Below are 21,715 nucleotides of genomic sequence, written 5' to 3' on the forward strand. Positions count from 1 at the left end.
GGCGAACTTGATGGCTGGAATTTGGCTGATAGGTTGTTTAAGGTTTTAAAAAGTTGTTTTGTTTACCCTCAACATGAAGATAAACATTCAGCATCTAAAGAATAAGTTTGTTATTGAGGTTGATAATTTGGATATTACGATAGAAGAACTGAAGAAGAAGCTTGAGGAAACCATGGGCGAGTCTGTTAGGATTCCTGCAAGCGAGCAGACGCTCATTTTTGAGCGTGAAAAGCTTGAAGACAGTAAAAAGCTTGGGGACTATGTAAAGGGATCCACTGAAGAGATAAAGCTATTTGTTATCAAGCAGCACAAGAATCCAAATCCTATATCAAAGCCAAGTAACATTTATCAAAATACAAGTGCATCTGATGTTCAGTCCCATGGACAGGGAGGAGGAAATCCTTACAGTGGGCAAGCGACGCCTAACCCCTACGCAGCCTTCGTGCCACCGTATGGAGGATACGGATCTCCCCAGCAGATGTATGGGCAGATGCCATATGGATACGGGTCTCCCCAGCAGATGTACGGGCAAATGCCATATGGATACGGGTCTCCCCAGCAGATGTACGGACAAATGCCATATGGATATGGATTCCCACAGGGAAGTGGGCCTCATGGACAAAATGATGGATACAACGAGGCATTCTCAAATGCTATGATGCAGCAGATGGAGCAAATGCTCAACAACCCAACCTTATTGGATCAGGTACTAAATATACAGAATCCAAGCATGACTCCGGAACAGAAGGAAGAACAAAAGAAGATGCTAAAGGAAGCTTTGAACATGATGAAAGCAAATCCGTCTCTATTTCAGCAAGCTCTCACGCCGGAGAGACTAAGCTGGGCACTGAACACGATGAATGGAGGGCATGGCGGAATGTTCCCATCATATCCTCCAGCAATGGGAGGATTCAACCAGAGGGATCCACGTGCACCATGGATGCATGGATATCCCCCACCGGGATATGGAGGCCCGAGACCGGACCACCAGGCCGACGAGCAGGCATATCTTGTGCATCTAGAACAGCTTAAGGCTATGGGATTTGAAGACGAGGATGCAGCAAGGGCTTTGAGGGAGGCTAGAGGCGATATAAACAGGGCCTTGGACATTCTCCACGAAAACAAAAACAAGAAAGCCCAAGAAAACAATGGATCCTCTCCAAAGAATTAAATGTTCTCCAGCACATCCTTTCTTCCTATGCCGTGATTTTGCGTGCTCTTAAGTACTGTCATTAGCAATTAAGAAATGGCTTTTATTAAATTAATAAGTTCTAATAGCCCTGTTAAACTGAGCATTGAGATGTTCTTTGTTGCTTAGTGAGGCCTTGTTTTGAAGAATAACCCTTCTGATGTCATTGTTGGATATCTCAAGGTCGTAATCTATGGCAGATAGAACCAGTCCCTCTATACGAGAAATTTCTGCAGAGTTCATTCCTCTGATAAACAGGCTGTCAGGATGCCAGGTGTCATAAATGAACTTCGATCCCATGAAACAGCACCCAAAGAAAAACTTGATTAGTTTCTTGCAGTCGCCAAACACAGCCCCAACTTTCTTCACGTATTTTTCAAGGTAAATGTATCCGGAAATAAGAACAAGAGGCAATTCTCTAGCAGCTCTGAATATGGACTCTATAGATAAGATGGATCTGATGTTTCTGTGATCTAGGAACCGGAGTATCACGGAATTGATAAGACTAAAGTTGAACCTCAATCTTCTTTCTCTTTCGGAGATAGACGAGAGGAACTCGTCCATCGGAAAGCCTACGTATGGCTTCATCAAAGCTCTTTCTTCAATGGCAGATGTACTGCAGAAATCCACTGTCCTCTCTTCTGCAACCTCTTCCACACTATAGCTTTTTTCTTCAAAAGGCAATCTGGCTTCCTGTCTATCTTCAGAGAGCCATGAACTTTCTATTTTTGGTATCTTCCCATCCATTGCCTTAATGCATTTCTTTCTAGGTAACGAATATAGGTAACTTCTTTCCTTCATTCTCCAAACTATATTACTGGCGATCTTTCCTTTTATACTTATTCAAAATTTTTGTTTAATATATTTTCTAATCATTAATTTGTGATTTCTTTAACTTTATCTGTTTTCGATGACTTGCGATTGATTTACATAGCCCTCTGTTTATATTTTATCTTAATTAAATAGTATGAATAACCAAATTACAAAATTAACATTGACAAAGAATTTGATGGGTAAATTTTGATTATTAGACATGATGTTTCACCCACCTTGATGATTGTGGGCTTGCTGGGAATACTTAACATATATTTCTTTCTTACCGGATTGTTCAAGGTTGTAGATCTCCCTAAAGATTCGTCTACAGACCCTGCAGGACCTAAGAAGTATAACAGGATTGTCTATCTTCTGATCGACGGGCTCCGATTCGACTCTTCCACTAAGACATTGAAGGAAGGCCACATTTTCAACAAAATGAAGCATTTGCAATCGATTAGTTCGAAATTTCATGCCTTAAGTGTCAGTGGAATCCCAACTGAAACGGGGTCTAGAGTTATAGGATTGGCAACAGGAACGCCCAGCAACTTCCTAACAAGTGTGGCCAATCTCCAAGGATGCTCGATATACTGGGACAGTATGGTAAGACAGCTTCTCAAGGATGGGCGGTCTGCAGCATTCTTCGGAGACCACCAATGGATAAGCTACTTCCCAGAACTCAGGGACAAGACTCATTACATAATGGATCCATATGGAAGGCATGAAATAAGGAAGCAGGAAGATGAGATCATAGAGAAGATGTTGCAGAGTGTAAACAACTACGATGTTATCATTGGACACCTGATAAACCTTGACTCCTACGGCCATATTTACGAGACCATAGACCATGAAGAAATGGAACGCCAACTGATAATATACGACAATCTCATAAACGAAATATACAAGAAAATGGAGGAGGATACATTATTTGTAATATGCAGCGACCATGGCGTTGACAATAATGGAGCTCATGGAGGTGTTTCTACATTGGAAATGTCTGCAGTGGGGATTTTCATATCAAAGGACGGAAGGTTTATCGATATCCCTCCCGTTGAAGGAGAGGTGCAAGACCTAAGGAAAAAGCATATCTCGAGAGTATACGACGAGGACCCTCTCCTGATACAAAGTAAGGAGCAGCACCCAACTATCCATCAAGATGACATTCTTCCGACACTATGTTATTTGATGGGAATACCTATTCCAAAGGTATCCAGTGGTAACTTCATACATGAGCTTGTCCGCGACATTGGTGCATACAAGACCTATTATAAACAAAAATGCGACGTACTTAATGTCACATTCGAGGATGATCCAAAAGAACTCAGTGAATATGTCAGATTGAATTATAAGTTAAGTGAGAAAATGGAAAGTAGATTTGCAGGAAGAGATCATTTCAAGCTGGTTGTTTCGGGTATACTCTCGGCAATAATAGCATTATTTGTAATATTTAGAGCCCTTGACTCCAGGCTCTATAAGTTCGAGGATCTTGCTCTTTCCTTTGTGATTGTAATGACAGGGCATTCCGTGCTGTCGATAGTGCACGAGGATCTATTCTGGGCTGCTCTTTTCTTTATCTCCAACCCCTCGCTCAAGAATCTGCTTGGCACCATAATGCTTCTACAGATGATAAGGCCTCCGTCAGATACAAATCTTTTCTATGTCCTTGTGATAGAAAGGATCAAGCTTCCTCCCCTGTTCAATGGAAACCTTCTTTTCGTCCTTGAGCTGCTTTTATTCGGAATACTTGACAGCATCTCCCACTTTGAAAGAACTTTTTGGTTTTTCTTGAATAGCGTCCTTAGGATATTCAACAACCATCCACATGTCTTCATTTCTCTTTTCAGATACATGCTTGGAGCCAAGACAGATAGCGCGTCTTGGAAGCTTGGTCTCTTTGCTTCATCACCTAGTATTGATACCTTAATAGCCTTGGTATTCAGGCCAATGGAATCCATATACCTTATTTACATCATTAGAAGTCTTGATGTGAAAAAGAGTATTTACACATATTTCTCGTTGGCAAACATAGCATTCTTCTCCTGCGGATTGCAAAAATTGTTTCAGTCAATCAACTACGGCGTGTTCTTTACATTCTCAGACAATTTGCTTACAGTACCTGCTGTGGTAATATCTTTCTTCTATTTCATCTATCCAAGAATCAGGGCAGTCCAGATATTCATGTCCTGCCAGCCCAGTGTTAACAAAAAGGAAAGACACTTGAAAGCGCCCAGCTTCATGAAGGATATAATTGCATTCCATAACCTCAACCTATTGGTGGTTATGTGGTCTGGGTATGCAATCTGTGAGTCATTATCGTTCTACAAGTTTCTTGGAATTCGAGCATTTTTTGAATACCTTTATTATATCTGCGACATCCTTCTGTTCTTGGCGATCACAAAAATTAAAAGAAGGTGTAGTTAGTAGCATGCTTTATCTAGCACCGGAGACTTGACAAGGCTTCTTTTTTGTAAAGAGGGCTACAAAGAACCCTGTTGCCCCCTTATCGTTTCTTTTGCATCTTATTACCTCCTGGCTGAATGGAGACTCGAAGGGACAGCTGGCGCTCCAGAACCTACTTATGTCCTCCAGTTCATACGCAGAGTCCTTCAGCACCTCCTCAACCACCTCTTCTCCTTCTTCTTTATGGTCAGAGCATACAGAATATACTAGCTTCTCTGGCTCGAACTTGAAGGCATGCTTAACAATGGCTATCTGAAACAGTTTAAGACTCTCTATCCTTTTTTCATCCTTCCTATATCCCAAATGCATTCCTGAGCCAGAACAACTCGGGTCGCACAAAATGTAATCGATGCTTTTAAAGTCGTCTGGGCTTGCTTTCATAAAGTCGCCTTCTATAACCTCTGTATTGCTAACTCCTAGTCTTTCAAGCTGGAGCTGAAGTGTTTTTGCCCTGCTTTCACTTTTTTCAAAGGCATATATCTTTCCGGTATTCTTCATAATCATTGACAGCTGGGATGTCTTGTTTCCAGGCGCAGAGCATGTATCTATAACTCTAGATCCCTCCCTAGGGTTCAGTATGTATGCAGGAAGACAGGACGAAATATTCTGTATTATAAACTTCCCGTCCCTGTATCCAGGAGAGGAAATCATGTCCTTAGAGTCGAGTACTTTGTATACTCCTTCAATACACGTTTTTTCATAGCTTAGGGTGCTTATATCCTCCTCCGTCCCGTTCTTCAAGGCATTGATCCTTACAAACACACACGGCTTGGTCAGTCTTAGCTTTCTCCCGTTAAGAGCCTTCATAAACTTCTTGTACATTCGTGTGTTTCTAATTCTTCTATCTATTATCTCAAAGCATTTCACTATCCCTAGCTCCTGGTCATCCTCCATATACTTGCATTTTTTTATTACATCAAGCAGCAACTCATGATTTTCAACAACGGTATGAATCAATCTATGATACATTTTGGGATCCTTTGTCTTGTAGACCTCCCCCTTGATGGTGGACCTTCCCTCAAGCACGTTCCTCACCATCTCGACACATCTCCTATCAAATCTCGACTTACTACTCTCCTTTTTCATTTCAACAGCCCCAAAGAGTAATAAAAGCTGCCAAAAATTATTTATTTTCATGCTAAGCACTAACTTTACTCTACATCTAGATTATCTATCTCAAATGACCGTTCTACAGACAGGGCATTTGTTAGAATGCCCAAGTAGCCACTTGTCAACACATCCAGTATGGAACCTGTGGTCACACGGCAGAACTCTTATCTTCTGGTTCATAGAAAAATTAGACATGCATATAGTGCACTCACATACCTCATCAGCCTTTCCGGCACTCACAACGTCGGTTTTATTCAATGATTCCTTGGTGGCTGTCACAGGAGGCTCTGCTGAAGCATCAAATATATCAAAGTTGATCTGTATTTCATATATAACATTTCCCCTTGCTCCCTCGCTCTGGGGCGTAAGGAACAGAAATCGGAGCTCCTGAGAGGGAACTCGTGGGAAAACAACCCTGAATCCCCTGTTTCCCAGGCTTCTTGACTCTTCAGATCTAGTCTCATTCTGCCCCTCTTCACTTTGTAAAGGGATTTGTGAAGATCCTCTTTCATTTCCTGTAACAACAATGGATGTAGTTAGCGTGACAGGATCCATGGCCGTCCCGCTTCCAGACCCCTGAATCCTTCTACTCCGACTTACAGAGGCCGCTCTGATTCGCCGCCTCCCCCTTGCTTGCCTCTCCTCGGCCTCGCCTATCATTCTACTACATCTGTCGACCAAATTCCGCTCCTCCACAGTGGGCACCTCATTCTGAGGCCTACTCGAGCTCTTCCTTCCGCGGCCTCTTCTTCCTGCACCTCTTGAACCCTCCGAAGGGGCAGCTGCCCCCTCATCCCTTTCGCTGCTTCTAGCTTCCATCCTACCATTTATCAAGTCGATTAGCCTACTTCTTAGTCTGCTCATAAAGACTCCTCCAGGAGTATTGCTCGCATCAGCATCAGATGACTCTATCCTTGCATCCAAAAAACTTAGCATAGACCTCATGATGTTCAAAAAGTTATTATTCCCGTTTCCTCTCGCCATGCAGGGCTAAGACTTGTAAGGCTCGATTTATTTTCTTGATTGTCTCGAAAACTCTAGAAACCAACAGATTTTCTGGAAGGGAAGAAAAAGAATGACACAACAAACAAACCCGTACGTATAAATTTAATCTCAGACCATGTTTAGACCAGCAAGAAGGGTATCCGCAGACGCTCATAGAGGAAACTCCCCACATGACATTTCTGCACGAATTCTTCTTCCTCCAAAAAACCGCCCATTGAGGATGTTGAACGAGTGCCTAGCCTCGTCTTCTGTCGAGTATAGGCAATATACAGCCACCTCTCCTTTCTTGCATATCCCAAATCTATCAACACTTCCATACTTCCTCATCTCGCTCTCCATCTCCTGGTCAAAATCTTCATCTGCATCGTCTATGTCTATCAAGTTTCTCAGCACAACCATTCTTCCCCTGCCAAAGATAACATTCTCAATCCTTTTCTTTATTTCGAATACCTTCTCAGGAATAGCGGGATAGCTTCTTTTCGGTAACTCCATCTTAATGACACTAGGCCCTATCCTTATTTTCTTTCCATAGAGGCTGATCTTGTTGCTGTATCCTAGGGCTCTCCTTGCATCAACAGGCCTCAAGAACTGTACATATCCATATCCCTTGTGCACAAAGGATGACCCGTAAACAAGCCCCACATCCTTAATTCTTCCCATCTTCTCAAAAATGTCCTTTAGCTGCTCTTCTTCGATATCCAAGTCTATGTTTGATACATAAACAATGGTTTCATCGGGGGGCCCAAGGTCCTTTGGGATTTCAGATGGAAATGTGGATGTTCTTCCTGCTTTCAAGGTCTTTCCATTAAAAACCATTCCATTGACTTCCTCCATGCACAGATAGGCTGCATGGGGATTGTCAAAGTCTGCAAATGCACAATCCTTACTACTTATGCATGTCACGGACACTGGTCCAAATACAGAAAGAAGGCCTTGAATAGAATCTCTTGCCGCAGAAATGTTACCTATGTACACCTTGTTAAGCAGAGTGCTGTCAAACTTGATGGCCTTAATTCCTTCCTTTGGAATGACCCACTTGTTGTATTTTATCACACTTTTATATGCTGCATCAAGGTTTTTAAGCTCGTTCTTTTTAGCGCAAGATGTTTCCTCTATAGTCCTCTGGAGCTCCTCATCATTCACGATTATCATTCCGGGCTTGATGGTTAGAATGTTTCTATAGGAACGAATAAATTCTGGATGCGATACCTCAGCATAATGCTTAGGAGACATCAGGAGTTTCTTGAAAAAATCAGATTCAAAGGCCGAGGAAGTCCTCGAAGAGCTACAGCAGTGAAAAGAGGAACAGAGGCCATAAGAGCGATCAATGAAATACTAAGAAAGCCTGCATACGACTCGGCCCTTTTTGGATTTGAGATAATCAAGCACATATACATATATGAGCCTATGCTTGGAATTCCAAAGTACTCATTGGATAAGGCTCTCGTGAGTTTGTGCAGCAAGATATTTGTGAAGGAGATTTATGATGAAATTGAGAGGAGAATCAAATTGCATCTGGAAAAAATACTAAACAGGGAGATGCACTCGATTGACGAATGCATGGGGCATCTGAGTTACAGTGATTCTCTGTTGGATGAGATAGTTGTCGGATACCTTATAATAAGATATAAAGTGTATGGAGAATACAGAGAGGAGATACGTGGCATCGTGAGAAGAGTGGGCCCTAGTCTCAAAGCCAAGGCCGAGAAGATATTTGGGTCTTTGCTGGACGATGATGATGCTTGCTTGATAAAATCCAGGATCAGGGAGATTCTAGCACAGAGAAAGGGGATGATGGCAAACATGAAGAAAGAAAAGCTCTTCCACGGCACCACAGATGAGATAGAATATATAAGAGAAAACTATCCTTTAGTATCTTGTTTTTATGATGTTTCCGAAGACATCGGTGTGCCTTATTTCCATTTAAGAAGAAACTTTAGCACCGAATATTTTATGGGAGTCTGCAATTGGAACGGATTTGCTGAAAACACCTGTGTACTCAGTGAGATGCACAAGGAGAGTATCCTGGAAAACACTGCTTCTCTAAAAGGCCTGTGTTTTCAGATGTGTAAAAATAGGGAGTATCACTTAGAGCTGATGCAGGAACTCATAAAGAGGTCTACGTCCTTTGAAAGGGCATTTATGGAGGGCTACGTGATGGTAGCATGCCAAGAATACAAAGAGGGTAAGCAAAGGCTTAGAACTGCCTTGGAAATCATCAGAGAAATGGAAATAAGGAGCATTCCCGAGATTCTGCTTTGGATTTATGATCTTCTTTCTATGTCCCACATGTTTTGCGGTGAATATTTCGAATGTATCTTTTATCTAAACAAGGGAATTGATCTTTCCTACAGGCACCAATTAGGTTTTGTTACTCAACATTTTCTCAACTGTAAGCTGGTGGTAGAGAGGATAGGATATATCCCCGGGCCTTCCCCAAACATTGGGTTAGAGTTGCGTGAGATGGCTGATGCCCGGTATATAGTAGAGAATGAGCAGGAGGCTATTTGTAACAGAATTCTTACAAGCATTGCACTCAAGGGTGAGATGAGCAACCTCAGGGAAATAAGGACTCTCGAAAGATTTGTACAGCTTAGGCCCTCTACTCTCTGCAGAGATATAGAGAGGATACTGAGGCGTTTTGCGAAGTTTACGGTCATATCTCTGTACTGCATAGACGGATGCTTGTTCATCAATGACTTCCAAGGGTTTTCTGAGATAGACAGAGGCTTCAAAGATGCCAAGGCCCGGATAAACAGAATACTGGCCAAATCAAGGAGTATTCTCAGGGAGAATGTTTCCAACAACGTGGATAAGGCTATGTGGTGGATGAAAAGGATGGAGCTTGATGCAGAGCTGGGTGAAATACTGCATGAAACTAGCACTAAGTTTGCAGGGCTTTTGGCTCGCAAGGATGTGGTTCTAGTTCTCGACGAGACAACAACGGACTTTCCGTTTGAGTCGATGCCTATTTTTAGGGATAGCGCTGTATACAGAGTGCCCTCTTTAGAGTATCTTGAGGAGACCCCGAGGCCCAGTGCTTCTGAAAAGTCTTTTTTCTATCTGCTTGATCCTGAAAACAATCTTCCTAGGACACAGGAAAGAATGAGCGAGTTTCTTAAGTCCTCTGGGATAACAAACGGCGTCACTGGGAGGCCTCTATCGGACTTAGAGTGCAGGAAAGCCGATAGATATGATGTGCTGCTATATTTTGGACACGGAAATGGCTTGAGATATCTGAAGACTTCTGGAGAGGGAAAAGTCATGCTTCTGTTCGGATGCAATAGCGCCAAGCTTCTGTGTATAGAAAACTATAGAAGAAACGGAGCAATTCTAAAGCATCTTGGAAAGAACTCCACTGTGATGGGATGTCTTTGGGAGGTCACTGACAAAGACATCGACAACTTTAGCATTAAGGTTATTGGAGGCCTAGTGAGTGGGTGTAGTAGTCTCGGGGAGTTGGTATCTAGGTTTCGAAATGAGTTTAGGCTGAGATATCTAAATGGGGCCTCAGTCGTCATCTATGGAGTTTGCTGAGTAAGTAGAATGAAAAACTTATAATTTCACCAAGGGAATCCCGGGATGGCTTGGTATTGTATTCAAGACAAGAAACTTAGATTGAGTGTTTGGGCCCGGCCTAATGCAAGAAGCACAGGAGTAAGGGAAGTAACAGACACAGAAATAGTTGTAAATGTAAGGTGATTGAATTAATTTTAGATAAATGCACCGCCAACAGACAACAAAGCTAACAAAGAGTTGACAGGATTTGTTAGCAAAATGCTTAAGATTCCGAAGTCGTCTGTTAAAATCCTGGCAGGAGCCACAAGTACTCACAAAACAGTTGAGGTGAGTGCTTGGGAAGGAAGCGTGGAAAGCATGCAAGCAGCTGTTAAGAAGATGCTGGAGTAGTGCAGCGAACCAGAAACTTACTTTATTGAGATGGATTCAGTTATTGGGTCTTCCGTGGTGTTTTACAATGAATGGATGGTTCAAGGCCTCTGTAAGCTCCATCCTATCGTTTGGATTCAGCACAAGGAGCCTGGAAATAAAGTCAGAAGCATTGGAGCTGATTGTTTCTGGAATTGAATACTTCAATGAATTGATTCTTTTATATGCTTCTCTCATGTTCCTATTCTTACTTTCAAACGGTGTTTTTCCTATAAGGAACTCATATGTCAGGATCCCTAAGCACCACAGATCAATGCCAGAGTCGTGTATGTCGTTATTGACCATCTCTGGAGCAAGGTACTCCATCGTGCCGCAAAAGGTCATTCGCCTCTTGTCTGCATTGTAGACAGCCCATCCGAAGTCTGCTATCTTTAGTTGGCTGTCCGACCCAAGCAGTAGATTTTCTGGTTTTATATCTCGGTGTATAACATTACACTCCTTCATGTAAATCAGTGCAAGTATCACCTGTCTTATGTACTGAGAGGCCTCTTTTTCACTGAACTTGCCTCCCTTTTCACTGAGAAACTTAAAGAACTCACCCTTTCCTGCGTACTCTAGTATCAAGTATATGTTGTCCTTGTCGTGGAAGTGCCCATACATTCTCAGAATGTTGGGATGCTTCAAGTTGGTGTGTATTTCTATCTCTCTTCGGATCTGCCTCGCAGTCTCAACCGTTTGGATCTCCTTGATTGGAATAATTTTCAGGGCAACTATGAATCCCTTTTCCCTCTCCTTTGCAAGCCACACCTGCCCAAACTTACCTCGCCCCAGCAACCTTCCTATTTCAAACTTGTCTAGAGTCCAATACTCCACCATTACAGGGCCCTCAATCGAAATATTTATAGAGCTCGTCTGCTCTAGGAATTTAATAAAGCCTTAAGCACAGAATGTATGATCATCTCTTTCCCAGACTCGCATGCACTTCTGCTCATGTACTTCTCCTTGATCCGATTGATGTGGGCATTGGACGCCACAGCCTCTTTCTCCGTCATGCAGATAAGTATGCTATCTATTGCCGAGCAAAATATCAAGCATACGGCAAGTGCCTCTGCTCTGTAATCCACTTCTTTGCTAGAGGTCAAATACTCCTTCATGTAGTTTATAAGCTCTATCCTTACATTGTAGTTGTTCATAGTAATCTTGTTGAATATTAGACGACTGTTTTCAACCTTGCATATCCTCTTCTCCTCCAACCCTTTGTAGACTCTTAGCCTAACATTCCTCATGTAGATACTTCCTCCTCTCTTCTCTCCGTTAAGCCTATACATAAGCTCGTCGGGTGGCAATTGGATTTGATAAATCTTGTTCATTGCCTCCAGTAAAAGTGAGCTATCCAGAGCATTGTCTTTTCCCACAACCCTTCCCTCCTTCAGCCCTATTGCTCCACAGAGCGCAAGCTCAACCACTATGCATGCTCTTAGCGACAAAGAGACACGATTGCATAAAAACCGGACCTCACTCCTTGTCCTCAACAAAACCACAAGCTGCTCGTACAGCTTGAGACTAGACTCTGCATGCTTGGAATGCTCCCGTTTACGTGTTGACATTGATTCCATCCAGGGCCTTATTGGCTGTGATTATTGTTGTGGATTGGTTGATTTTGAGGCGGCGAGTTGTGCATTTTTAAACACTATTGGGCACCAGGTTCCATGATTGAAATTCTGTCTGCTTTGCATACTCCTTAGAATGGCAAAGATCAGAGAGCTCAAGAGACTAACAGTATATGACATACAGAGGATCTTATGCTGGGCATTCAACATGTCTAAAAGGCCTTCTTTCCTTCCTCTAAGAGCAAGCGATCGTCCAGACACAATCAACATTGTCAAGTTAGAGGAGACGCCAGAAAACATCTCAAAACTCCTATCCAAGCTCAAGATAGACCACAAGCCACTTATAAATGAGAAGCTGCCATTTGATGACATCATAGAATGTATTCTGAGAGACGGGGGATATGAAGACATCACACCATCTCTTGATTGTGTAAGGACCGAAAACTTAGATCTCATTCCTTTTGTAGAGTTCGAAGATATACACTCTTCAGGAGTGTTTGTTGATGACGAAAAGTCCTTATCAAAGGTTGACATAAGCGAATACAGAAGGGCCCTTGCCCCCAGATCCTATGACATAATTGCCCTAGACATAGAAAAGGTCAGGACAAAAACAGGGAAGATGCCCGGGAGAATCACGATGGTTGACTGCAATGGGAAAACCATCTATGACAAAATAATCAAGCCAAGAGAGCCTGTGGTAGATTATTTGACCAAATACAGTGGACTGATAAAGGAGGTAGTAGACAAGGGTGTTGATATTGAGCTTGTGAAGGATGAAATCTTCAACTTTATTGGAACCAACACTGTGATTGTGGGGCATGGCGTCGAAAACGACCTAGACTCGTTGAAACTGTACCATGAAAGGATTATAGACACTGCACATTTGTTCTTAAGTCCTTTAGGGAGAAAAATATCCCTTGCACAATTATCAAGAACATATCTTTCCAAGGACATTCATGTGGAGACACATGACTCAAGAATAGATGCAGTAACTTGCCTTGAGCTCCTTTCAGTAAAAATACAGTACATGCTTAGGATGATGGATCCCCAGGGCACAGAATTGAAGATACAAGCAACAGTAGAGAGGAAGTGCATTTCTGACCTTCTAAAACATGAGAAGGGCCATCTCAACATAGCAGCCTGTAGCTATAAAGACCTGCTAAAATGCCTCAGGTCCTACAAAAAAGTCAAGGAATGCCTTTGGATACTTATTTACAGGATCGACGGCAGTATTTACTTCAGCTTTTAATATATTCTGTTACTTCATTTTCTATCTACTCGCTCTTGTCAGGCTTTTCCAAGACGATGACATCACAGAAGTCCTCGAAAAGATCCTCTACACCCAAGGGGGTTATCAGAATCCCCTGGAACCCACTTTCCTTAAAAAAGTCTAGAAGCATTCTTATGGCTTGCTTCCTGTTCAAGTTGTCCATAAACACATCAAACTCGTCAAGTACCTTGATGGGACATGAAAGTGAAGGCCATAACGACAAAATTAGTGAGACGCTTGCGAAGGATCTCTCTCCTCCAGACAGCATACTTCTAGACCCTGCTTCGGATTGCCCATGTACTTTCATTTTGACATCCAGCCTTTTCTTTTCATGGTCAAACTCTAAAACTCCCTCATATCCTCTGATTCGAGTCAGCCTGGAAAATTCTAAGGCCGCATTTCTAGCTATTTCGTTCCTCATAGCATCTCTTTTAGTTATCCTCGACTCAACATCCGAAAGAATGCTTTCTATCTTCTTTTTGTATTCGTCGAGAAGACCTTTCTTCACATTCTTCATTTTCCTTAGGTGCTCCATTGTAGCCAAGGTCTTCTTTTCATCCTCAACCTCCTTGCACATATCAATCTGTGCTTTTATGCGGATTATTTCCTTTCTAATTTCATCCTCAGGCCTTGAATCAATCTCTTTTTTTCCATTCTCCACAAGCCTCCTCTTCTCTAAGCTGTAGGCCTCCATCTCCTTCAGATGTTCCTCCTTCAATCTAAGAGCGTCCAGTCGGCATAAATCTATCTTTCTTTCAATTTTGGAGGCCTCGGCCTTGTTTCTGCAAATATCCTGCCTCAAATTTTCCGTGCTTGCTATTTTGTACTCTTTGATTTCCCTCTGTTCTCTCTCCAAAGCCCCAATCTCTTCGTTGATCTCGTCCTGCTTCTTCTCTAGCAATGATATTTGGTGCTCAAGGCTCTTTATTTCTTCATAGATCTCATCACTATGCATGATCTCCATCTGGGCATCATGGATTTGCTTTTCCTGCTCCATCTCTGCCTCTAGAGACTTGCACACTCTTCTTCGGTGTTCTATCTCCTCATTCACTTTGCCCATTTCATCTCTTATCTCCTCCGACCTCTTTCCCCAGCTTTTTTCAGGTTTCTCTTCCATCAGCCTCTTCATCTCCATCTTACACCGTTCAAGTTTTTCGCGAGTGTTCTCAAAGTAGAATCTATCCACGCCTCGAGTAACAAAGTCAGACATACTTCCCCCAACTAGCCGGATCTTGTCCCCATTCTTCGTGTATGCACACTCTACAAACCCCGGCCTTGACCTTATTATCTCGTAAGCCTCTTTCCTACCCTCCACAAGAATCGTCTGCTCAATAGATGCTGTTATTATCAAATAGTTTGCAACACAAGGACTTCGAATTTCCAGAACATCAAGCACCGTCTTATACTTCTCATTTCTTTTGTACTTTATCACCTCCGGAGCTCTGGTTGAGAGTGCGGAGATAGGAAAGTCCACTTTATGCTTCCTAAAGATCTTAAGTAGGATGTCCTTATCCAGCTTGTTCATTACAATAAAAGTGGACAAGGTGCTGTTCAGTACAATGCTAACAGCCTTGCTCCATCTCGGATCTTTGAGCTTTACCTCAAATCCAATAGGTCCGACAACCTTCTCATTGAACCTGGTTTTCGAAATCTCGTCAATGACTCCGCCAAAGTTCGGTCCAAAAAAGCTGTTCTGATCGTTTTTGGAATAGAATTCAATCTGTTTTCTGAGATGAAGAATATTACTCTGCCGCTCAGAGAGCACATCCTCCTCCTCCCTTGCCCTCTTTCTACACTCTTCACCTTCCACGGCAAGCTTTTCCATCCTCTCATTTAGAGACTCTATTTCAGAAGAAACCTTATTGTACCTCTCTTCAAGCTGAGGAACCAGTCCCTTCACAACTCCATCCTGCTTCTCAAAATCTATAGCAATCCTGCTCTTGAAATCCCTCGTCTCCCTCAGCTCCAAGCAGTCGTTTTCTATTTCTCTATACTTCATCCTCAGCTTACCGATGGCACTGTCAATCTCTTCTTTCCTCTTGTCTCTACTTCTCTTCTTTTCCATCTCCTCGCTTTCGACCATGGTCAGCTTTTCCCGGCCATCTCTGATTGCCTGCGACAGCTCTTCCAGTTTTGCATTCTCCCTGTCAATTTCCTCTTGCTTGTCTTGGAACTTCTTAAAACACCTCTCCACTTCTATTCTTCTTTCGTTCACCTTGGCCCATGCCATCTCATCTTCCAGCTCAGCTATAGTTCTCGCCATGGTTTTGACATTTTTTATAATCTCCAGCCTGCTTTCCTCGTCCTTTATCTGCTTCTCAATCTCCCTTAGCTCCTCATCAACCAGCCCTATCCTTTCTCTCATCGTCTTCACATTGCCCATAGACTCGTCATTCAACTTGCATACCTCAGCCATCTCTGTCCCCTGCATAAATAGCTCATAAAGCATTTCAGGATTCATTGTGCTTAGAAATCTCTTGGACTGCTCCTGACTAAGGAAGTTCAACGGATTCTCAAACCTCAGCGAAAAGAACTCCAGAACAAGCTCCAGGTCTTCTCTCCTCATAGACCAAACCCTCCTCTCTCCATTCATGATGCTGATAGTTGCAGATCTCATTCCAATTCTCTTTTCAACAATGATCTTTTCCTTGAAGAACTCCCTCTTAAACCCCTTATGGTTTTCCAGTACAACTCTTACAATAGCATTCGACTCCCCGCTTTTGATAAGATCCTTGAAGCTGCTTCCACGCTCAAGGCTGTGCGCTCGCTGTCCAAGAACCAATCCAATCCCCACCATGACCGCACTCTTTCCAGACCCGTTGCATCCTGACACTATTGTCAGAGGTTTTCTCAAGCTGATAAGCAAGTGGCTGTGACACATGAACTTTATGAGCTCTATCGAAACTATCGTCTTCTTAAACTTTTCATAGCTCATTCCTACCCCATTTCTTTTTCAACCTAAATCGCTGTTTAGGCATAAATAATACTGCAGTGCAGCGCTCGATAGCAAAAATGCTAGTTATATGGCGTTAGAGTGATGTTGATGATTAAACAGAAATTTAATAGCATCATGGTTTAAGCCAAGGATGAATACTTTCCAGAAGAAGGTCTTACGAAGGAGCCACTAGGAAAGAACCCAGATTTATCGGTTGTCTTTGCCTCTCCTACATCCTCAGTCGTATTATCTTGCGGCTGCTCTTGGCCCTCTACACCATCTTCTGTCTTGCCCTCAGCACCTGCCTTTTCATCATCAGAAGTGGTTGTTGTCTTTTCTCCCTTTCCAGCATTCTTGGTGTTATCGACACTACTGGCACTACTGGGCTCATTTGCCTTGGCATCGTTCTTCTGCTTTGACATCTTATTGTATCCCTCCATGTAGGAGAAGTCAGGCTTTGTAAGGAATTTGTTCGGTGTCCCAAATCTGTCCGATGCAAATGCTACCTTATCCAGACTTTCAAGAACAGACCCCGGAACAAACTTAACTTCGTGAGGATTGACAAAGGTTGTTGTTTCACGTACAATGGCCAGACCGTTCTCAAGTATCATATTTCTAGTCATCTCAGGAGTAAAAGTATCCTTGGCAGTCGTTCTGGTAACTAGATATTCATTCTTGTAGCCGCTATCACTATCCCCAGGAAATTCCTCTTTTGGAGAGGCCTTTGCCTCAACGGCAACCTTATAAAGGTAACAGGTGGCCAGCTTAAGTGTGCTAAACTTCATAGTCTTGAGATCATGAAAATCGCAGCTTAAATAGTTTTTTCTGCTCTTACAATGTTTTGGATCTACCAATGATTCGTTCCGCAGTGCCTGAAACATTCTTCAGATTCATCCATCCATCTTCTTGGTGTATATTGCTTGATGATCCAGGAAGGATGTAAACCATGCGACCCGGCGTCTTATATCATCAGATTTCATAAAATTGCCTGGCTTGTGGATTTTATATTTGGAAATTAAGGCCCTTGAAATGGTAGTACAGGAGAAAAAATCCAATCTCCCTCCAAAAGGATTAAAGAATAAGGGAAATACTTGTTTCTTCAATTCTGCAATGCAGTGTATTTTGTCCATTAGCGAGCTTAACGCCTTTTATCGGGACACCCTTTTTCCAAGGGAGAAGAAGATATCTAATGCATTCAAACAATTTATACTTGAGTATGAAGATTCGGCACAGTCCTGTGACCCAAGAAACCTCATCAGCGTATTTAACACAAAGATGAAGCTGTTCAATGGGATGCAGCAGGACTCTCACGAGTTTCTTATTCAGTTTATCGATTTGCTGTATACAGAGTTTGATTGGAATAAAGATGTGTTTACAACAATAGATGAATTTGAGGAAGCCCGGAAGCAGAATCTGATTGCAAAAACATTACTTTCAATGGATAGACAGATACTAATATGCGAGATGTGTAAATACTCTTCTACAACAATTGTCACGAATAGTACCATTCTTATTGAACCCTATGCATCAGTTCAGGAAGGAATAGATCGGTATTACGAAGAGGTGATGCTTGAGGGAGAAGATAGCTGGAAATGCGATAAATGTGGAAAGAAGAAGGGCACTATAAAGAGGATGGAAAACCTTATACATCCAGAAGTCCTGATAGTGCATATATCAAGATTCCATCCACGAGGATCAAAAGACACGGCAAGTGTCGACATTAGCGCCACTTTGTCTTTTAACAATAGAAAGTACAGCCTCTTCGGGGTTGTGTGCCACACCGGAACTCTGAGTGGGGGACACTACTTTGCAGAGGCCAAAAGGTCAGGTACATGGAGGATCTACAACGATGAACAAGTGACAAAAGGCTTCAAGGGCTACAATGGATCACATCCCTACATGGCTTTCTACACTCTTTGGTAGTAGGATTAAATATCTTGGCGTTCCTTCCCAGTTGAAGACAAAAATCATCTGATTTGTCTTTTTCTGTCTACAAAATATGCGAGTGATTTGCTGTTGGTTGTTTATCTATTGGTTCTCTGTAGGTACAAAAGCAACGACTCTAATATGCAAAGGTTAGGATATGGTTTTTTGTATAGGAACCCTTTGGAATGTAGTTCCATGCAGAGGCAAGGCATCACAGAAAGTTATGAAAAGCACATATCTGAAAAGCTATGAAACTCTTCAAAGTGAGGATGATTCCAACTTTCTTCTAGATAATGATGAGATGGGGGAGGTGCTTACAAGAAATGGTTCTTGGAGGGAAGGAGATAGAGGGAGCGAAAGAAAGATATCTAGGAAAGCCGGAAGAGGGGCTTCCAATGTGTCTTCCGAGGTAAGCATTGGAGAAGGGAAGAAGCAAAGGCCAAGATCTAATAGTGCAATAAGTAATGATGGGTTTTGGAGCGATAGCTATGAAGATATGTCTGGAGAGGTCGAGTCTAGGAACGGCTCCAAGGAAAAAAAGAAAAGCAGAGAGAGACATGACAAAAAAGAGTCCAGGGGCAATAGGAGAGTTCCTTCAGAGGAAGTAAAAAGTAGTAGAAGATCTTCAAAGTCAATGGACATGGCTTCCAAGAAAAGTGAGATACTTGAAAAGTACAGGAGTAGAATATACAATGGAGAAAAAGGACACTATAGTCCTGATGACATTTCCAAGGAGTCAGAAGTGGAATCCAGTGATTACAGAGAGGAGGAGAAGAACCCTAGAGGTACTTCCAGGCAGAGGCTTGATAGGTATAGAGATTCTAGAGCATTTGAAAGGGATTCCAGCCATAACCCCGATGACAGTGAAAGCGAAATCACCTTCATAATGGATATTTACGATAAGTCGTCCTTGAATAACAGCTTGAGAGAAAAGATGTTTGAATACCTAAGTCAAATGGGAAAGAAAAGCTAGAATTGTATATCTATTAAACTAGTTCCGAAATCTATCTTTTAGTTGTATGTGCTTACCCGAGTTGCATCAAAGGTTTCCATTCCTCCCAATAAATGCATTTCTTATCCTATTACTCTGCTTCTCTCCCAAAGGCCTAGAATGCTTTCCATCAATGTCCCAGACCCTGAGCTCCTTCAACAATCCGCTACTTTCTCCTTTAAGAAACGAGTGCAACTGGCTGATGCTTTTGAAGTGAAGAGATAAGCTTCGTGCCGCATTCTTACCTATTCCCGGGATGTTCTGCAAGACATTCTGAAGGTGATCAGTCTTCTGCTCCACAGAAAAAGTCTTCGTCTTGGGAACATGGATGCTCCTTGAATGGAGGTGCTTTATGATAGCCTTCAGCTCTCCAGGCAGGTCTTGAGGATCGTCGACAAACACAAAGTTCCTGCCGTTCTTAATTTGCTCAAGATAGATTTTTTCTGACTTGATTTCATATGAGCTCTTCCCTCTGACGTATCTTTTTCCCTCCTCCAACGCCTTTCTGTACTCCTTGTCTTCCCTTGCCTTTACCGCACTTCGGTATCTGTTTCTGTTCACCACAAGAGAAGTATTATTGTTGCACGCCCCGGCCTCGTCTTTTTCAAAGTCAAGGACATCCAGAGCATATACTGTTTCGTGATCCTTGCATCTAACTACCTTTAAATCCTTGCCTTCAGAAAACTTATAGACAAACCTCTTGTCTTTTATTCTGCCCACAAACTCCTCTAGTGCTTGTGGAAAGACAAAATAATGATCTGCAAACACAGGGTCGATACATTCCGGAAACAAACTCCAGCATACCTCTTTTGAAGTCGCTTTTGGTTGTGTGCCGTTGGATATAGAATATGGAATGTCAAGAATTGTAATGGAGCTGTCGGTATCAAGAATGTTCCCACTGGGATTCTCATTCCCCCCGTTGTTTCTTTCTAGGCTCTCCATAAAGTTTGCATAATGGCTATTCATTAAAGGCCCTGAAAATAACTCAATTTATTCTAAAGATAAGAAGGGCGTTTATACAAGAAGCTTAACATATCCTCTTCTGCTGGTGTTGAGGTGGAGCTCTTTGGTCTTTGCTGGATTCAAATAAACCATTCTTATCACCTGTCCTGCTTTGGCATCTGATGAGGGATTCCACCATGTCACCGTGCATTCTCCACTGCTGTCTTTGATAAGGAGCTTGGTGTACATACTAATTCTTATGTCATGGGACGAAAATACCCTCTGGGCCTTTCTTGCAAGATCCTCTATCTTATCAAGCTCGGGCTCAAGATTCTCAGTCGTACTACTGTAATTTTCTACCTTTACTAGATATTTTGTCTCAATTATCTTGGAAATCATCCCTTCGATGCAGCTCACCGGCCCCCCATTGCTGTGAATATCAGATATCTTCATTCTAAAGCCCACCCTCTTTCTGTATCCAAGCCTCCGTCTGCAATGGATAACCTGGGTCCCATTGCCGTGAAGCCTCAAGAAGGCACTTCCAAGGTCAAAGATGGAAACAGCACCATTTCCTTCAAGCTCCGCACCAAAGATCTTGAGCTTGGCACCAACACGTATTTCGTTTTTTTCTATCTTTCTTCTGAGAACCTCATCATATAACGCATAAAGGCTATAATATCCATCAAATACCTCAATCTTCTCCTTGTCCACGCCAACCACCAAAAGAATCATATATCTCCACGACACCTCGTCCCCCTCAACAATCCTACGGAGTATGGAATACTCGTTCTCTAACCTCATTTTGACCTGCTCTTCTATTTTATCTACAAAATCATTGAATTCTAATTGTCTGCCTCCAAAGCGGAGGTAAATCCAAGACCATGTGAACTGGGCAAAGACCCTGTTTGAATCTTCTTTCGTAAACCTTCTTTCTATCTCTCTGTAGACACTCTCAGGACTTATGCACTCTTTTTCTTCCGGAGTACTATAAGATCTTGGCGTCTCTTGTGTATCGGCATCTACTTTTTCCATCGTACCATCAAACATCTTATATGCTGTGTCTATGCTTTCTTTTCTAACCTGGATCTTCTTTCTAGATCCTGTGGTAAACCCAGAAAACACTGTGTCCGGATCTTCATCTCCCAAGTCTGTATGTCTTACATGCAGTTTGTCCGAATCAAGAGGCAAGCATCTTCGAGGAGAGCTTTCCGGTCGATTTTGGTCGGCATTCAATCTGCCATATCCCTGGACTATACCCACGTCCTCACATCCTTCCTCCTCGGGATTCTCTCTAATCCTCGACGAGTCAGAGTTGAAGTCATAGAACATCTGATCTCCTTGCTCTAGGGAGCCACACGAGTCCTCCTCTCCCATTCCATTATCCTTATGGCAAGCATTGTCAGAGCTAAAAAACGCAGCCTCGTCGCAGCTCATCAGAATTGAGTCAAACCCGCTCGAGCAGTCCTCGGCATCCTTGCTATCACTGCTGCTTTGGAAGAAGCTCTCAAATTCAAACTCAGAGTCTCCTTCCATGAACAGAATGCAGGAGGGATCTTGCCAAGATAAAATACAAAAT

General features: G+C 42.5%; 17 protein-coding genes across 17 annotated transcripts; 7 read left to right on the plus strand and 10 right to left on the minus strand.

The window, feature by feature from the left end:
• Nucleotides 1–73: 73 nt before the first annotated feature.
• Nucleotides 74–1,171, plus strand: EHEL_070250 (uncharacterized protein; the record flags this gene model as incomplete). The annotated part of the gene is made up of 1 exon (XM_003887484.1): nt 74–1,171. One exon carries the CDS (start codon nt 74–76, stop codon nt 1,169–1,171), a length of 1,098 nt encoding a protein of 365 aa, XP_003887533.1.
• Nucleotides 1,172–1,261: 90 nt separating this feature from the next.
• EHEL_070260 (uncharacterized protein) lies at nt 1,262–1,990 on the minus strand (the record flags this gene model as incomplete). The annotated part of the gene is made up of 1 exon (XM_003887485.1): nt 1,262–1,990. One exon carries the CDS (start codon nt 1,988–1,990, stop codon nt 1,262–1,264), a length of 729 nt encoding a protein of 242 aa, XP_003887534.1.
• Nucleotides 1,991–2,242: 252 nt separating this feature from the next.
• EHEL_070270 (uncharacterized protein) lies at nt 2,243–4,423 on the plus strand (the record flags this gene model as incomplete). Its single annotated transcript, XM_003887486.1, has 1 exon — nt 2,243–4,423. The coding sequence occupies one exon, from the start codon at nt 2,243–2,245 to the stop codon at nt 4,421–4,423; it is 2,181 nt and encodes a 726-aa protein (XP_003887535.1).
• A 9-nt stretch (nt 4,424–4,432) lies between these two features.
• Nucleotides 4,433–5,548, minus strand: EHEL_070280 (tRNA/rRNA cytosine-C5-methylase; the record flags this gene model as incomplete). The annotated part of the gene is made up of 1 exon (XM_003887487.1): nt 4,433–5,548. The coding sequence occupies one exon, from the start codon at nt 5,546–5,548 to the stop codon at nt 4,433–4,435; it is 1,116 nt and encodes a 371-aa protein (XP_003887536.1).
• Nucleotides 5,549–5,638: 90 nt separating this feature from the next.
• On the minus strand, nt 5,639–6,556 carry EHEL_070290 (RING-finger domain-containing ubiquitin ligase; the record flags this gene model as incomplete). The annotated part of the gene is made up of 1 exon (XM_003887488.1): nt 5,639–6,556. The coding sequence occupies one exon, from the start codon at nt 6,554–6,556 to the stop codon at nt 5,639–5,641; it is 918 nt and encodes a 305-aa protein (XP_003887537.1).
• A 171-nt stretch (nt 6,557–6,727) lies between these two features.
• On the minus strand, nt 6,728–7,729 carry EHEL_070300 (U2 snRNP/pre-mRNA association factor; the record flags this gene model as incomplete). Its single annotated transcript, XM_003887489.1, has 1 exon — nt 6,728–7,729. The coding sequence occupies one exon, from the start codon at nt 7,727–7,729 to the stop codon at nt 6,728–6,730; it is 1,002 nt and encodes a 333-aa protein (XP_003887538.1).
• A 66-nt stretch (nt 7,730–7,795) lies between these two features.
• EHEL_070310 (separase) lies at nt 7,796–10,114 on the plus strand (the record flags this gene model as incomplete). Its single annotated transcript, XM_003887490.1, has 1 exon — nt 7,796–10,114. The coding sequence occupies one exon, from the start codon at nt 7,796–7,798 to the stop codon at nt 10,112–10,114; it is 2,319 nt and encodes a 772-aa protein (XP_003887539.1).
• Nucleotides 10,115–10,159: 45 nt separating this feature from the next.
• Nucleotides 10,160–10,486, plus strand: EHEL_070320 (uncharacterized protein; the record flags this gene model as incomplete). Its single annotated transcript, XM_003887491.1, has 2 exons — nt 10,160–10,270; nt 10,295–10,486. The coding sequence occupies 2 exons, from the start codon at nt 10,160–10,162 to the stop codon at nt 10,484–10,486; spliced, it is 303 nt and encodes a 100-aa protein (XP_003887540.1).
• Nucleotides 10,487–10,522: 36 nt separating this feature from the next.
• Nucleotides 10,523–11,341, minus strand: EHEL_070330 (serine/threonine protein kinase; the record flags this gene model as incomplete). The annotated part of the gene is made up of 1 exon (XM_003887492.1): nt 10,523–11,341. One exon carries the CDS (start codon nt 11,339–11,341, stop codon nt 10,523–10,525), a length of 819 nt encoding a protein of 272 aa, XP_003887541.1.
• Nucleotides 11,342–11,382: 41 nt separating this feature from the next.
• On the minus strand, nt 11,383–12,081 carry EHEL_070340 (uncharacterized protein; the record flags this gene model as incomplete). Its single annotated transcript, XM_003887493.1, has 1 exon — nt 11,383–12,081. The coding sequence occupies one exon, from the start codon at nt 12,079–12,081 to the stop codon at nt 11,383–11,385; it is 699 nt and encodes a 232-aa protein (XP_003887542.1).
• A 130-nt stretch (nt 12,082–12,211) lies between these two features.
• EHEL_070350 (RNA exonuclease) lies at nt 12,212–13,324 on the plus strand (the record flags this gene model as incomplete). Its single annotated transcript, XM_003887494.1, has 1 exon — nt 12,212–13,324. One exon carries the CDS (start codon nt 12,212–12,214, stop codon nt 13,322–13,324), a length of 1,113 nt encoding a protein of 370 aa, XP_003887543.1.
• A 25-nt stretch (nt 13,325–13,349) lies between these two features.
• On the minus strand, nt 13,350–16,280 carry EHEL_070360 (chromosome segregation ATPase; the record flags this gene model as incomplete). The annotated part of the gene is made up of 1 exon (XM_003887495.1): nt 13,350–16,280. The coding sequence occupies one exon, from the start codon at nt 16,278–16,280 to the stop codon at nt 13,350–13,352; it is 2,931 nt and encodes a 976-aa protein (XP_003887544.1).
• A 140-nt stretch (nt 16,281–16,420) lies between these two features.
• On the minus strand, nt 16,421–17,065 carry EHEL_070370 (uncharacterized protein; the record flags this gene model as incomplete). The annotated part of the gene is made up of 1 exon (XM_003887496.1): nt 16,421–17,065. One exon carries the CDS (start codon nt 17,063–17,065, stop codon nt 16,421–16,423), a length of 645 nt encoding a protein of 214 aa, XP_003887545.1.
• Nucleotides 17,066–17,309: 244 nt separating this feature from the next.
• EHEL_070380 (ubiquitin carboxyl-terminal hydrolase) lies at nt 17,310–18,203 on the plus strand (the record flags this gene model as incomplete). Its single annotated transcript, XM_003887497.1, has 1 exon — nt 17,310–18,203. One exon carries the CDS (start codon nt 17,310–17,312, stop codon nt 18,201–18,203), a length of 894 nt encoding a protein of 297 aa, XP_003887546.1.
• A 160-nt stretch (nt 18,204–18,363) lies between these two features.
• EHEL_070390 (uncharacterized protein) lies at nt 18,364–19,179 on the plus strand (the record flags this gene model as incomplete). The annotated part of the gene is made up of 1 exon (XM_003887498.1): nt 18,364–19,179. One exon carries the CDS (start codon nt 18,364–18,366, stop codon nt 19,177–19,179), a length of 816 nt encoding a protein of 271 aa, XP_003887547.1.
• A 66-nt stretch (nt 19,180–19,245) lies between these two features.
• On the minus strand, nt 19,246–20,139 carry EHEL_070400 (uncharacterized protein; the record flags this gene model as incomplete). Its single annotated transcript, XM_003887499.1, has 1 exon — nt 19,246–20,139. The coding sequence occupies one exon, from the start codon at nt 20,137–20,139 to the stop codon at nt 19,246–19,248; it is 894 nt and encodes a 297-aa protein (XP_003887548.1).
• A 72-nt stretch (nt 20,140–20,211) lies between these two features.
• EHEL_070410 (uncharacterized protein) lies at nt 20,212–21,672 on the minus strand (the record flags this gene model as incomplete). The annotated part of the gene is made up of 1 exon (XM_003887500.1): nt 20,212–21,672. One exon carries the CDS (start codon nt 21,670–21,672, stop codon nt 20,212–20,214), a length of 1,461 nt encoding a protein of 486 aa, XP_003887549.1.
• Nucleotides 21,673–21,715: the final 43 nt, after the last annotated feature.

This window comes from Encephalitozoon hellem, chromosome VII (genome assembly GCF_000277815.2).
Source record: "Encephalitozoon hellem ATCC 50504 chromosome VII, complete sequence".
In the NCBI taxonomy this organism is placed as follows: Eukaryota; Fungi; Microsporidia; family Unikaryonidae; genus Encephalitozoon; species Encephalitozoon hellem.